The sequence below is a fragment of the Aptenodytes patagonicus genome, chromosome 1 (assembly GCF_965638725.1).
Source record: "Aptenodytes patagonicus chromosome 1, bAptPat1.pri.cur, whole genome shotgun sequence".
In the NCBI taxonomy this organism is placed as follows: domain Eukaryota; kingdom Metazoa; phylum Chordata; class Aves; order Sphenisciformes; family Spheniscidae; genus Aptenodytes; species Aptenodytes patagonicus.
Window position 1 is genome coordinate 103,125,586 of NC_134949.1, and position 16,903 is coordinate 103,142,488.

Sequence of the window (16,903 nt, forward strand, 5' to 3'; positions counted from 1 at the left end):
TATTTCATAGACCAATGTGGTGGACAAGCTCTTCAAAAGTCTCTCACCTGCTCTTATATGATTCAACGAAGCCAACATTCGTAACATAAAAGAAGCTGGAACAGTAATAGTGTTTCTGGTCTCTTCCAGCATTAATTCATTACGTGTTATAACCTGGAGGCAGGGGAGGGGAAAAAACAGCATCAAAAATAAACACAAAATTGTACTGCATCAATATTGGTTTGTAGATACAAAGTTCCTATGCAAAAGGCATTTACAGAGTCCAAAATTACAATAAGGGAGCAATATTTTAATAATTACTATCAAATACAGTTATACCAGTTGCATGTGGTAAGAAGAGTCAAGACAGTGGACTCTGCCTACAGATATATAATTGTCTATCTAAACAATATTCTAGTAAGATCATCATTCTGTTGTCCACATGCATAGTAGATATTAAGATGAGCAACTGAGAAAAACTCTTGGAAATGAGATCTTGCAGGAAGTAAGGAGGCGTGACAAGAGAAAGTGCTGTTACAGATGGCAACTGTTGCAGAGAACAAAGTGCTAGCACCAGCGCTGGCCAAGAACGTGGGAGGGAAAAGAGATGAGGTTACCCTAAACTCCTAACTTCACGCTGCTTGAAACTTTTGGAGAAAATCCAACGAACACAAGCAATTACTCTACCCCGGTTCAGGAACATTCTTCATCTCCATAATTCTTTCTAAACAGATCTATAGCTTGCCTCTAAATGACTTGAAAGAGCCAGCTCCTACTGTCTTAGTTTCAAGGAAAAAAAAAAAAACCCAACCCACTAATGAATACTTTTAGCTCTTTTGGATCCTTCCTTCCTTGTGGTAGTTCCTTGCCATCCTTCTTGCTGTGCCGTTAAGTTCTAATCCCACACCTTAGCTTGTCTCTCAGCTTTCATACTTCGTGCTTTCATTATCACTAAGCATAAAAAATTCTTTAGGTGGAGACAAGTTCTGAGCATTATTCAGTTCTTCCTCTCAGATCAGCTGCTGTAAGGCAGGAAAATAGTGCACATCTCTCTCTCCCTGAGACTCCTTCTCAAGCCTGTTCCTCTTGTCAGGAACACGTTCTTGCAAATGTCTGCAGCGGCCTTCTCCTAGCCAAATCAAAGCACCTCTTTTCTGTCATCCTCCTCTGTCTACCAGGAACTCTGCACAGCTGATCACTCCCTAAATGAAGCAAACTGAGAAGACAGCAGGCTGCCACTTTCTTCCTCCTTCACCTCCTATTTCTCCAGTGCATCATTAGTAACACCCTTCTGACAGCCGGCTTCTGATGCTTTTTCTCTACTCAGAGATTTGTTCCCATCCCCGCTGTCTTTTCCTATTCACTAAGGTCATGGCCTCTCTTAATTGTAAATACAGTTCTATATCTATACTGAATTTTCCCCAAACACAGTGCTTCCTCCCTAGACCTTCTCTTCTATGGAAAATTCAGTTCAGGTCTCTTGGATGCTTACTCTAGCCAAACTTAACATGGTGAAAACTATTTCATTGCTAGAAACCTGTCCTGTCCTCTACAGTATTTCAATATGGGGATTAAAGTAAAAAACAAAACCAAAAAGCGATGTAAAATTACAGAAAATGTGACCGCAGTATGGTTTGTAAGTTCTACATTTTTTTATTAAAGAAAAAATAATTAAATCTCTAAATAATGTTATTTAAGATTAAGTGACAAAAGTATCAGTACAATAATTACTTTTAACACACATTTATATTTAGCCATATTTCTAAAGCCTGAAGGCTCCAAAACACATCATAGATTAAAATTATCATACAATATACACAGAAGCGTCACTTCACCCAGTGTTACTTCTGCTAAAACAATGGGAAATGTTCAAAAACCACAAGTGGATGGTTTGGGGTTTTTTAGGGGAATGGGGAGGGGCGTGGCTAAGGGTTGTGGGTTTCTGTTTGTTTTAAATATATGTAGCACTAATACAGAGAAATAATAATTTAAAAAAAAAACCCAAAAAACAAAAAAACAAACAGGCTACTATATCCTTGCTGTCCAGGAGTTTGCACAAAAATACCCCCAAACCACCCCACAACCAAATTTGCCCTAATACATTACCTACAGAAAAACATCTAGCGTTTTAATACATTTTTATGTAAATCACTAAAAGATGATTATTCAGCAGTCAGCTCTATGATCATCACAGGCCAGTTGCTCTAGACGTTGTTACTGCTTTGGGGGTATGAAAACAATGTGTTATGTAACTTTACATACAGACTTTTATAACTGATTGGGCTTGCGATGTTTGCTTTATTCCATGAAGTTGCCAATTTGCAATCTTAACTCCCTTTTATGCCACAGAATATTGAGTAGGATTGATTTTTGCACTCCCTGTTCTTCTGTATATCATTGTATTTCCTTCAGCTAATTTATTTGTTTAGAGACAAATACCTTCATTTCTAATTCCTGCCAGTTTTCCTTTTTTAGCTGACCGTTCATACTTTTTCCAACTTCTTTCATGTACATAATACTGTATCATATCATATAATTTCTAGGAGAGTTAATGAAATACAAAGTGCCTCTGTGTGCTGCCAATGATACGAAAGTTAGCTATTATAAAGGGCAGCTTTTTATTTGCAGCTCATTTGTTGAACGTTAAATAACTCTGTTAATTCAGTATCAGTAATTTGCACCAAAGGCTCTTATAGAATTGGAAGATGCAACATTACTGTGAAAAAGGAGGAAAGGTTCTTACCTCATCTGCAAGTTTTCTGTTAAAAATCTTGGATTCTTCCAATGGCGACCAAATTTTTATATCATAATCAATACCCGAAGAGGCCAGAACTAGAAGTAATAGTAATTCTAAATTAAACGCGTTATGTCTTTACCAGTATTTTCTGCACTTAACTGGCGTTGAAGACGACGACTTTACTTGAAGCATTTACTTGGAAATGTCAGTTCCCATGCTGAACATCCAGCTGTGTAATTACTAAGTCTCCAGATGAGATCTGAGCTACAGATTGTGTATTTTGAATATATATATATATATATATATATAAAAAAAGAAAAACACATACAAACATCAAGAGCCTCCTTTTCTAAATTAAAAAAAAGCACCAGGATATACATAAGATAGGAGCAGAAAGTAAGAACGAACCCAGCCACTGCTAATATATTTCTGCTGACGGCCTGATAAGTATGTACATTAATAACAAAGCCTTAGGATTTGTAGACCCAGATACGAAGACAGAAGCAAGATAATTTCCAATGTATTTTGACATTTGATAATTTCAGTGTATTTCATGTAAATTTATTTGATATTTGAATATAAAGCAGCAATGGATGTTCTTAAAAACATTTGTTAAAATATGGGAAACAAAGTTGCAGAACATTCTCTAGATCACTGCACAAAACCACCATGGGAATAAAAATTCCATAGAAAGATCTGTACAAGATTAACTGTCCTACAAGGAGGACGACCTCTTAATTACATTACACGCACGTTACAGTGTGTGACAGGGAGACAGTTGCACTCCGAGAAATCAGTAAAGCTACAGGGCATTTTGAAAGGTGCTTCCAAAAGAAGTGTCCAACCTAGCCACACACTCCAAACGTGTACAGGAACACAATTTCAATTAAGCACTGAAAAGTTCAAGGCTTATCCAATGTAGGGCAGTATTCCGTGTTTCCACAAACTGTCTGAAAAAAACGCAGCCTCTTCTGGTATTATAACTTTATTTGCTTATTTATTTACAGCTGACTGTTACTCTACAGCCATGTGAGCTATGAAAAAAGAAATAACACAAATACTTTCTTTGACTGTGTCAGAAGCTGCAGAATGGTTCAGATTTTCCATCTAACATGTCAGATGACATATGATTCCTTCTACTACTTTGGTCCACCTTTTCTATAAATATTCTCCCCTAAATACAAATTAATAGAATTTCTATGAATTTTATTCATTCTTCTGATCTCACAAAGCCAGTGAGACTGAGACACCCACTTCACTCAATTTTTTGAACAAAGCCAAGCAGAGACAGATTCCAGTATCTATTCCCAAAGTGTTGCTGGCATTTCAGTGACCCCATATTTCCCTCATTAGTGTCACGGAAAACATTTAATGTATTGAGGGGAGCAAGAAATGGAGATTCTTCTTACTACATCTTAACTTTCTATAAATACTACGTCAGTAACGTTTTCATTCCAAGACGTTATTGAGTAAGGAGGGTTTTAAGGGCCAAAAGTCATTTGTAAAAGACAAAATTAGAAGTAGTATTATCTAATTTACATGGGAAAAAATGAACAATAGTTCATTAATCATTACAATGATCTACTGAGCAAAGAATTTAAGACTGAGCTTTAGAGTGCTTTACTACAGATAACCTGAACACGCAGACTGTGAAAAAATGATCATCTTACTTGGGTCAAACGGATGAGGCTGAAGACAGTTCACCACGTGGTTATCAGCTTCCAGCAGCATGAGATGTTCAGCAGTATGTCGATCCCATATAAAAATATGGCCACAGTCTGAACCACTCATGACAAAGTTAGATCCCCAAAAATTGGCTTCCTTTATCTGCAGTAAAACCAAAAATAACAATTACTTTATAAGACTAGCTTGGAAAGCATATCAAAGAGTATACTCCCATTTCTGCAATAACACTGCCTCTGAAGTAAGAACTCTGCAAACGCAGAAACAACATTTAAGAAAATTTAAAGGAAATATTTAAAGAAAAACTATCAAAAAAAGAAAATTCAGAAGGTTAAAGATCTCCAGAGCAAAGTGGCTGCTAACAGAAAAAAGGAGAGGAGTTGGGGCAGACTGAGCAGTTTGGAAGTAAATAAGATGACAGCAGATTTGTCACTTTCCAAAGTGACTGAAGGGTATTGCAGAAAGATCCAAGGTCCTTGGAGAAGGCTTCCAGAAAACCAGCCACCTCTCGCCCCAACTGAATAGCGTGTGTTGCAGTGCCTCAGAGTCAGTGAAGCGATGCAGACAGCGGGCACTCGGGCTGTTCCCTTCTGGCAGCTTCTCCGGGAAGCTCTGACAGCGCTAAGGGAGGCCGACGGAAGGCTTCCTTTGGAGCAGGGGGACCGTCTCAGCAGAGACGGCAAAGGCCTCCTGCCCCGTTCTGCCTTTCTTCCCCTGCCATCAGCGCGCAGCCTCTGCTCTTTCTCTCCATGCGATGAAGAGAGGAGCAACATCCTCTAGGTAAAAGGAAAAGGGGGGTTTTATGGAACAGTATGCTCATGCTTTAGGCTAGTATACTATATAATGGTTTATTACATCATCTATTTCCCTTTCCTCTGTGAAGTTCTATAATTCAGTAGGTATTTAAATGCCTTAAGCTCCATAAATATTCGTGGCTCATCAGCATCGTTGTTCTGGATACGCATTTGCTAACAATGCTGAGAGCACTCTTCTAATGAAGTGACCATCTCTCCCCTCAAAATGACGAGACGGTCTTGTCCCCGATTCTGAGAATTAAAGAAAATGGCAGGTACAGCCAATGACAAGACAGCTAGCTTGACCTGTACTTGACTTGAAAAAGTCGTCGGGAGACAAGCGAGTAGATAAATCTGAACTTTTTTTCTCCTCTTTGTTCCCATCCCTCTCTCCAAAACACAGTAGTGTCATAGGATTATAAGAATAATGTATTATCTGATAATCGTTTATACATATTAGTTATATTTTGTATAGATTCACATATTTATTCTTTATATTACACTATCCTATTTTTATTTCTTACACATTTTTTATTTATAAATAATTACTTGTGTAGTAAATGCTGTACTATTTATTAATTGTGTATTTACTAATTCAGTGGGGAAACCCAGACTCCTTGAGTGTTTCACAGATCTGCAATCTCATGACTTTTGGAACTGAAGGCAGCTGAAGCACTCTGTCCTATAAAACAGAGTAGCGTTACAATGAAAATGATCATGTAAATGACAGAGAAATTGCAGGCCAGGAAAAAGTGGCAGTAGTATCAGATATCCATTTCCTTGAAATATAATGTTGATATTATTCTACACCTGTTACACTCAAGATACCCTTATGATTACAGCCTGAAAGAATGTGGCTTATTCAATTTCTGAGCCAAAAAAAGCCACCCTAGAATATTTTTTTCCAAGAAGCAAAACAAACCTTTTCCAAGGTTTGTTAAATGTAGAATCATCTTTCCATGCCAAGGCCTCTCTTGCCCTCCCTACCTAAAAAGATGTAATCCAAACGAAGCCAAACACTCAGTCTGAGCAAATAAGAATGGATCACGTCATTCAGTAATGATTAGAATCTTCTTCAGAAATCACTTCTGATTTTACTCAGAGTAGGACATCAAAATAACCATCGTTAAACTTCTTAAAATAGGAACAGGCTAGGCAGCAGTATCTTTCTCCATTGCTGTCCTACACCATCTATAGGGTGAGAGGTTCGACGGGGTGGCAGAGGGAGGAGGGACGTTGCTTCAAGAACAGCCAAAACTCAGTCACAAGATGCGAGCTGAAAGCTTCACAATAGTCCAGTGTTTGTGCTGGAGAAAAGAGTCTGGAAGTTAAAAATGTAACCCTACACACAAGGTTACACTTTACAGTTACCAGCACCTCTTACAAACTCTTTAAATTGACATATACTGGGCAAAAGAGATACCTATGTAAACAGAAGTTTCCTACGCAGCAGCTTTTGGAGTTCACACAGATGATGTCCAATGTTTGAAGTTTAGCATAAAATAATTTCCTAATTTTTGGTATTTAAGAATACCTCCAGCATAAGGGACAGAATTTTGAGTTTGAGACCATTTACAAAGAATCCTACTATGGAATTATTTTCCAAGTAACACATCATAATAAAGCTCTAAAGAGGACAGTGCCTGCATCCTTATCTTTCTTTTTGCATAGTTTTCTCAGAAAATGCACTGGAGAAAAGGACGGAGACATTGTCTTGCTCTGTGCTTTGCCCCAGCTATCTTGATTTGAAAATCACCACGATAAAGAATCATATTAGTAAGCTGAACCCTTACCGCTGTTAAAAATATGTACTTTATTTCCAGCATGAGTATGTCCAGTTTTAAATTTCACGCTTGTTAGATCTTTGTCTATAGAATATGTACCAATGATTGCAGTCAGTGCAATAAAGTCATCCTGATGTCTAAAAATAAGCCAGAGAAACTGCATTCCTGGATTCTGTGGTGAAAGACGTGTTTCCAATATATTCATCTTTCAGCAGCTTTTGTCTTATAGCTCCTCTTAATATATATTTTTCATTATCCTGTTAGAAGTACATCTAGATTATCTCCAGTAATAAATAACTTTATTTTAATTCTCAATTATGACTTCTTCCTGCTTCCTTTGTAGTCTTACGTAACTGCTGATTTTACGTTTCTAATATTCATAAAACCTAATTTTAGCACCACATAAATTAACAAAATTTAAATTCACATTTTAAAATTTTGTTTTCAAACTCATACACACACTCAATTCTACTGTATGCATACACAACTTATCCCATTTATTAGGTACACACAGATGCTCTATTGAAGAAAAGTTTCTTTAAAGTCAGTATTTTAAAAGGGGGACTCGAGACTTGGGGTGAGCGGAATAGAGGAAGAATGGCATATATATGAAAGGACGTAAGACTAGGTCTGGAGAGAAAAATAGTGAAGAAGAGACAGGAGAGACACAGAACTGAAGGCACATGGCAAAAGAGAAATTTTGAAGAAAAAGAAAGGGATTTGGGGCTCGCAAGAGCATTTTTTTCCTCCAAGAACTAAAGAGAAACAAGTAATCCCACCCCTTCATCATTCCACTACCATCTCACCCCCTGCTGCCATACTTTCAGGTCTGTGTCATGAAAAAACGGTAACACCCAGTACCCTAATGACGTCATTCGAGTGGTTACATAGCAGGGATCTGTGTGCTGGACCTAAAAACGTTCCAACCCTGCCAATGATGCAAGCAAACATCAGTATAATGCTGCATAACCTTAATTCACTCTCCTTTTATGTATTTATTTATTTATTTTATATATATATATGTATTTAAACAGTTCATGTTCATGTAATTGACGAGACAACTTTATCCCTGGGCTGCTCAGGAGTGTAGGAAACAAGACTTCCCTAAGCTGTCTCCTTCACAAATTTTAAAGGGAAATACCAGCAGCCCTCGTCTTGCAGGAAAGAGGGTATCAATCAAAAAAATAATTAAAATGAAGTTTGCCACCATAGAAACCAACGGGGAAAATTACATCATCTTCCATTGTGTGCATTCCTCGTCATAGGTGCTCACGTGAAACAGAAGCAAAAACACCAACCCACATCCCAAAGAAACCAAACAACAAAATCCGTGAAATAATCTGGATAACACCACATACGTAGAGGAAGACTGAATTAAGACCACTTGGGCAAGCTTAGTTTTAATATCACCTAACTACAAAGTGCTGGATGCTATGACTTTTAAACTAACAGGTTTTTTAGCAATTAAAATTAATTTCTGAAATACAGTGCAAAACTCCTTGCCATTAATCACAGTTTATTCTAAGCCTTGTTGCTTGTGTAGACTGAAATGTGCGTTTACTGAAGCATTTTCCTCCGGTGCAATCAAAGCCATTCACACAAACTCTAGCAAATTGCTTTTGGAGACAGAGGGACTACTCCTCAGATCATCTGCAAAATAATACACCTGCTACTCCCACAAAATACCACCTAGTACTCAGAACTTCACATCTTCAAAACACTGTAAAAAGCAAAAAAAAAAGAAACAGCAAGGAAAACAGCATTTGTTTCTCATGCACCACTGCTTTACAAACACAGTAACTGCATTTTTCTTAAAATACAGTATTTTGTATGAAAAAGACAGAGCATCTAGTAGTTAGATTATGATTTAATAACTAGCATTATTTCCTTTTTTTAATTCAGATATGTCAAAGCTCTTCAAAATCATGATTTAATCCTCACTTTCCCTTCCAAGCTGTTCAAAATTATTATTTAATCTTAACTTTTAAGGAGCTTGGAAGGGAAAGTGAGGATTAAATCATAATTTTGAAGGTAGGCACATTTTATACCACTTAAGCCAACAGACAAAATGAAAAAGAAGTTAAGAAAAATACCCGAGATTTCAAAGGAAGTTAAGGGGAGAGAGTCTTGAACTTAAGAAAACTTAAATGCCTAACATGGTGACACGAGTCACGCTAATTTTAATTTTCATTTAGAGCAAATTATATGGCTTCCAACTGAATATACAAGAAAAAGTGCTTACAATGCATTACAGTATCCTTTTTGGCAAGCGTATCAATGTGGCAGCTACACTGATTCAGTCCACAAAATCTCTACAGTTCCCAAAACAGACAAAGAGTTTGTACCATTGTTCGGGAGTTGCGATGACCTTTATAAACCATCTTTATTAAAGGACGTCTAATATTCAGCGTTTCCAGTTCTTCCATTTCTTTTCTTTCTTTCCTCCTTCTGAAGAGCTCCTGAATGCGGGCAACAGCAGATCGTCTATAAATTGCAAAGAGAACACTACTGAAAGTCCATCTCTAAACACTGAAATGGGCTATCAAAAAGGACTATAAAATAATAATTAGGCACTCAAACACATTCTCCATAAGTTTGGAACAGACATCAGCATTATCCAAAATGTAAAATTACAGACTTTAATTTTTTCAGTCCTGGCTTAGAACAAGAATAGCATGCAAGACAGTGGAATGTCAAGTGATGCAACATTTTATTCCCTCTCTGAAGAACGAACTTCAGCTGTTGGCAAAATTCACATGCTATTTTATTCTTCAGTGCTAGAGGTATCCTCCACCCATAATGAGGTAGCAAAATTCTGAAGTGAAAAATCTATGCCAGAACAGAAGTTTTTAAAATTTAAAAAGTTATTAAGGATCTAGTGCGCCTTCCAGTGTGATTTGGTTTTTCCCCAAAATTTTGTTAATGTATTTCTCTTCACTATTTCTGTATGACAAGACTCAAGATTTAGACAGCTTTAAAAAAGTTCCTACTAAGGCAAGAAATGATTTGAGATGAATTATTGTAGCAACTATCCCATATGTTAGCAGTGAGGGATACAGCTGAAGATTTCCCAGAATAACAGAGAAAAGTTAGCTAAATTATGTATTTTGGTCTGTGAATGTTTAATTCCAGGAATCTACTTTTTGATTAATCTGTGAAGAGACCCGGGTGCCAAATTTTTCCAGTTTAGCTCTTAAGTTTGCACAATCCCCATAATTCCAGCTATAACCAAACTGTCACATCCCAGCACCTGCACCTAACTCTTTTTCTTCTTTTACTCCATGTCAGGGTTGCTATTAGCTTTGAGGTCCTGAACACAGTCCAAGGGGAATGTCACTCTCAAGAAGGAGCAGGTACAAATTGTAGCAGAATGCAAGGAGTCAAACTATTACAGGAATTCATATGATCCTGAAAAGTAAACTGAGCCAGAACTGAATATATTTGCAACCTCAGTACACTGCTACCAGAAAGCTAGTAACCTGAATTTGTCCAAAAGTAACGTGGTATGGTGTTTTAGTCACTGATCCTGGAGACTCTTGCAACAAGTCCTCCTTTCCAGAAAAAAACGCACCAGATCTATCTCATAACTAATTCTCTCGGCCAGTGGTCTGCTTAGATTTTTGTTTCATTTTTGTCATAGGAGAAAGTTGGACAAAAAAATTAAGGTAAAGTAAGTGTTATCCTATAGCTAGGCAAAGAAGGAAAATGAATGCAAATGATGAGTCATTAATACAGATTTAAAAAAAAAACAAACCAAAAAACCAAACCACAAACTGTCATACTAAGACAGATCAAAGCGAAGCTTTTGAAAGATATTTTAATACTTATTTTTTACAGAAACTAGAAGATATTTGTAAGCACTAGCCAATAGATCCACTTAACAATGGACTATTTATTATAATGCATTTCTTAGAAGTTTGCCTAGCAAACAATCCCAGAAAAAATAGACTACCACTACTTCCTTTGTGAGTGTTTTCTATCCCCTCAAAATCTCATATCTAGGCAATATTCCAGTCCCTCCTTCTTATACTACACTAAATAAATATACTATACTAAATAAATATACTATATTTGTTAGTTAGTCCTTATAATAGATGGAGTCTCAACTTTAATCTTCAACAGATTTAAGAAGAGGGTTCTTCACAAAGTCTTCATACAATGGAGGAAAAAAAAAGAAGCCCATGTTCTTTATCTACTGTGCTTTAAAGATCACAGATTTATTCTCCTCACCAGTTTACTTCTATGTGAAGGGAAAAGAAGGGTGGCATGTATATGACAGGCTACATAAAACACTTACAGAAACTTTATAAACAATTATTTGTACATATTTGGTTTTGTACTTGTTTTTAAAAAAGACGGTTTTTGTGTGAGAAAGTAAAAGCAAGGATCATGTAATAACAGCTACTCTGCTACCAACCCCATCAGTGATCACACAGCTTTGGGAACAGCACACACAGCTCTTCAGCACAGTAAGACCCTTTTGGTTTCAGAAGCACACCTGCTAGCCTTACACCTATCACTTACTATGATTGCTATTTGCATTTTTGGTGTATTTATCCACATTAATTAATTAATAAAAGATGTGCAGTGAAAAAGCTGAGAAGTTAAACATCATTAGGATTGACAAAGCAGTAGACCTGTCTAGCTCTTTCGGAAGGGTTACTTGCTAGGTAGCAGGAACAAGTCTTGGGGTTAGAAGATGGTATTAAAGTAACTAATTTGTAACCCAAAGTAGTTTCTTGCATAAATTTTTCATCTTGGCATCTCTAGAAAAATTAATCTCCTCCTCTAAATTCCCCTAGGCTTGAATGCAGACATTACAAAAAAACCTCAAGACTACTCAGCAGTCAGAATCATGCATTTTTAAATAAAAGCAGAAGCACAGAAGCAACTTTTGGTAAAAACTGCCTTTCAACTAAATTCAGCTCTGAATTTAAAATCCTGATTTTGGGTCTTATTTTAAAAGGCATGAAAGGATTGATATTTAGTTATCTTGTAAAGTCGACAATTACCTTCAACATGGAGAATGCAGCCAAGCACACATGGCTATAACTGTGATATGTTATTGGGCACTCTAGTAACGTATTGCTAAAAGCAGGAACCTGGCAGAGGCAAGTCTTCTCCGGAAAAGATAAATATGAGTCTAATCTAATGACATTTCAGAACAAAGAACATTACAGGAAAAAGGATTCTCTCTGAGAGGTATTACTCTTCCATAACTACAGATTTTCTATACATTTTTTGTCACACAAAAAACAATTTAAAAAATCCAACATATTTGTTTTTGTGGCCTTTTAGTTTTCATTTGTATTTGTGATAAGCAATTCCTGACTGTGCCAACATAAACTTAGATAGTAGCCTAATCACTTGGAGCATCATCATACTGTTCTGAAGTTCAGCCTAAGCTAAGCCTGACTGCAAGCTGCTGCTTCCCTTCCAAACTGTGTGCTCTTCCAAGCACAAAATGTCAGATAGTGAAATTTATGCACATTGTGTCTGCACTCCTCAGGCAACTCCATCAATTGATACAGTTGTATTACGCATTCACATTCAGGCATCAAATAATGAGGGTGCCTGAGAAATGCTGGGTATAGATTAATGTTATTAATTTTATGGTACAGAAAACGTTAGGTCTTGTAAAGCCAATGAAGCTGAACTTTGTTTTAGTTATGCCCTTGTACTGTAGGTAGTGCTCTGACTTCAGAATAATTCAGTACGACTGTCTGGTCTGCAGGTATAAAGCCTTTTTAAGTGTGTTTTGCCAAATTTTGTGGTACCTTAGAGCAGTATCTTACAATAAAGTTGGTGTGTGTAGTCTTAGTAAGATTGAGCCCAAGATGATGTATGGTACTGTCCTGGTTTCGGCTGGGATAGAGTTAATTTCCTTCCTAGTAGCTGGTACCGTGCTGTGTGTTGGATTTAGGATGAGAACAAAGTTGATAACGCACCCATGTTTTAGTTGTTGCTGAGCAGTGCTTACACCAGTCAGGGACTTTTCAGCTTCCCATGCTCTACCGACCGAGAAGGCTGGAGGTGCACAAGAAGCTGGGAGGGGGCACAGCCAGGACAGCTGACCCAAACTGGCCACAGGGACATTCCATACCGTGTGACGTCATGCTCAGTACATAAACTGGGGGAAAGCTGGCCAGGCGGGCGGTGACTGCTGCTTGGGGACTGGCTGGGCATCAGTCGGTGGGTGGTGAGCAATTGCATCGTGCATCACTTACTTTGTATATTCTTTTATTATTCTTACTATTTTATTTTATTTCAATTATTAAACTGTCTTTATCTCAACCCATGGGTTTTCTCACTTTTACTCTTCCGATTCTCCCCCCCATCCCACCGGGGCGGGAGGAAAGTGAGCGAGCGGCTGCGTGGTGCTCAGTTGCTGGCTGAGGTTAAACCACAATAGGTACTGTCATTACTTCAATGGAGTGTGCCTTGTGGAAAGATAATTTTTAAATACTACTTCCGAAAGTAAGAATATAGACATGAACCAGAGCACAACTTTTCCCCTTATGATCAGCCAAGTTTGAAGTCTTCAAAGTCGATTGTTGTAAACATTATTTACCAAAAGCCCATTTAAATTAAGCCCTAGATGAGTGAAATAGGGATTTAGAAGTGAAGCCATTATATTATTTCAATTAAACATAGGTTCAAAAGAAAAAAAAAAACAAAACCCTAAAACCTAAAACCACAAAAACCCTGTGATGCAGACTGATCCACAGCTATGTATTATACATAGAGAGAAATGGAAAAGATGTAAACATGTAAGTTAAGCCTTAAAAGAAAAAAAATTGTCACAGGGCATTTTCTGTATGTTTAGAAATTCTGAAGTGTAATAAGGATTTTTTCTTTAATGAAAATCTATGTAATTTGCACAATTAAATAACTAGCTTGTTTCTTAAAGCACAATATGTCACATATTTCTCTTTAAAAAAAAATTTTTTTTGAGAGCGCTGCAGACCTCAGTTCCCCATTTATGTTATTCAATAATTTCTGGCTAACTACCTCTGCATGTTTTAAAACAACTATGCTCATCTACTAGTTAGAAGAAAGACAGTAAAAATTAATGATATGTTTTTCAAAAGAGGGAAAACCAAACAATTATCCACCAACTGAATCTGTAAACAATCTACAGGAATTCTGCTACAAACTTTGTTCCACTAGAGGTCCAGATGTAGTGGCTGCCGTAAAATTAATCTGGTACCCTAGATAACCGTGCTTCTTCCAAACACCATTATCGCAGACCAATCGTCTCCTGAGCTAGGCTGCAGCAGTTGGCTATAAAGCTCACGTGTACTTGCTTCCTTTTTCCATCCCTCTTGTCTCAGCTCTGTATTGAGCTCAGTATTGACTCCTCCAGTATTAAGGATTTTTGTTACTTCTTAAGTTTCCAAATTTACGTACCAGAAACCCTGGTTCCTTCTCTTCTGCTTTTTCAGGTTAAGATTTTTTTTTTTGTTTCCCTCCTGTTGCCATCTTCTCATCTGAACTATTTTCCCTATCCAAAACAACTGCAGGGAACCTAAGGCTTATAACCATTATTTTAGAACCTATTTCTCTGATGCCTTATGGTCATTTCTTCCTTGACCATGTAGAGGAATCGACCTGCCAGCCACCATGCTCCTGCCTAAGAATTCCAACCTCGTGTCTTAACAAGCTGGCTATCATCACCAAAGTCAAATCCAGCTCAGGAAGGTGACTAATTAATAAGCCATTGTACTGGTCTTTACCTCAACCCATGAGTTCTCTCACTATTTTACCCTTCTGATTTTCTCCCCCATCCCACTGGGGGAGAGCGAGCGAGCAGCTGCGTGGGGCTGAGCCGCCTGCCGGGGTTAACCCACAACCACTGTATTAAAATAGATCCCTTTTCTAAATATCAAGATTTGATTATATTTCTGATTTTAATTACCAAATAGCCATGTTCCTTTAGAAGCCTTTGAACCTATGGAAGAGATTTACTACTGCTGTCAAATTTTAAGCATTAAGATAGTTCAAAAACAAGGACAAAACCATCAAGTTGACAGAACACTGACTCTACCCTAAAGCCCAAGTTATTTCACTGCTGATCATATAAAAATAGGAGTGCGTTACGGTAAACATTTAAGTCATTTCCCAGCCCTCCAACACAATCAATGTTTCAACTATTCTCAGCTACAAAACATTTTTAAGTTTTCACCTGATATGCTGCAGAATGACAATGAAAATCAGAGAAAAATATACTGATGAAAAAATTCTATGTTGAATGCATCATTCATTTTTATATTAAATTTATAGCAATATGAAACAAATATTCCCACAGGCTGTGTTGAAGAGCTAAAGAACTCCATATAAGCATGTTTAATATAGAAAGAATGCCTATTGTGAAATTTAAAGTACAAAAAGTACACAGATTCTTGAACCTTTAAGAAAGTTGCCAAGTTAAATCCATGTCTTCCAATTGCAGCTAAGATTGGAGTGTAAGACAGAGAAATACACGTCTACACTGTTTTCCCGTAGGCATTTAAAATACAGGACTCAGGCTAAGTCTTTTATGAAACCACACCCTCAGTCTTTTCCTTTCCAGCTACACAAAGCCAAGATGTTAATTTTCATCATTAGAATTGTTTTGTGCCATTTCCCCTATATATAGCCTTTGGCATTAAATCACAGTAGATAGTTTCTCCCTCTTATGGCGTACGGCCAAACACAATTGCCCAAATTGACTTATATGTTCTTACAATTAATTCACTCAAGTATTTCAATGAGGAATATGAGATCAAGTGACTTTTTCATTTAACTTCGTTAAAAGAAATCTTGTATAAGATTTAGCATGTATCTTGCTAAATATGTATTATCAAATATAGCTTTAATAATTATGCTCAGTTCCATAACCTTGTTCAGGCAAAAAATATAAATGGTCTTTGATACATGTATTCTTATATTTTTGTCCAGAACTGGGTGTTCTCTACTACCAGACAAAGCAAGTCAGCAGTGGCACATGCAAATACAACACGTTCCTCAGCAGCTGAATAAAAAAAGGTATTTGCTTTTCACAAACTACACACTTTCCAAATTCCATTAACTTCTATGGCACACAGTAAAAAGGTTAATAGGTTGTTAAATGTATACACTGCCATTTCAATTTCCATGCAATACATGCAGCTAAATATAATTCAAGCAATATGCTCTGTAATTCATAGCATTTAAAGTATAGCAATTCTTAAAATGCCAGTTAGATATGAAAAACGAGAACCTGATAAATCCATTATACGGCAATAAAAAGGAGGAGGGGAGGAAGAAAATAATTAATTACCTCATTATTCTATCACCTATCGCTGTTCCTCTGATATTATATCTAGTAAAGGGAACAACAACTGAAGTCATTCAAAAATGCTGGGTATCATGTTTTCAAAGGTTAGCATCTATTACAAAATGTGCTCTATGTATTCCAACTGAGAAGACTCCTTCTCCTCAATGTGTTAGTATATGAGACTATGATTTCAGCAAAAATAGTATTCAGATTACATAACAGTACACAAAATTGATCTTATAAAATGCAGTAATTCTTCACAGATCATAGCAGAAGTGGAAGCAGCTGCATAATCGTTTCCATTTTACATTCATATTTGTTTGCAATTTTAACCTACTAGTTTAACATTTTCCAGGCTTAGCCTCTTCTCATAGATCAGCTTCTGTCAAAGTCCAAACAAAATTAATTCAGTCATTTAAGTAGGAAAGCAGCCCTCAGAGAGTTGTTTTGACTACTTTGTGAAAATTAAGATCAATCCATTAAAAACTGCACTCTCCTTGCACAGATTTTTTTTTTCCCCCCACAGATTACAAAGTACGGTGCTAAGGCAAGCCATATTATCTATTTCTGTTCCAACTAAATTTGCTGGACTTCGTAAGTTTTAAAGAAGATATGCTATGTGCATACT

The 16,903-nt window shown here is 36.9% G+C and overlaps 1 protein-coding gene across 7 annotated transcripts in view; it reads right to left on the reverse strand.

Moving 5' to 3' along the window:
* The window catches only part of DCAF6 (DDB1 and CUL4 associated factor 6), a 92,106-nt gene that overhangs the window by 2,007 nt on the left and 73,196 nt on the right, over window positions 1-16,903 (reverse strand). For 5 of the 7 annotated variants that reach the window (XM_076351120.1, XM_076351147.1, XM_076351138.1 and 2 more), the window contains 5 exons: window positions 16,279-16,320; window positions 9,323-9,461; window positions 4,387-4,543; window positions 2,723-2,811; window positions 48-153 (listed from right to left, as the gene is read on the reverse strand). In XM_076351120.1, coding sequence (XP_076207235.1) covers window positions 48-153; window positions 2,723-2,811; window positions 4,387-4,543; window positions 9,323-9,461; window positions 16,279-16,320 — 533 coding nt within the window. The remainder of the gene's footprint in view (window positions 1-47; window positions 154-2,722; window positions 2,812-4,386; window positions 4,544-9,322; window positions 9,462-16,278; window positions 16,321-16,903) is intronic. The other 2 variants (XM_076351131.1, XM_076351164.1) reach the window with 1 other exon arrangement.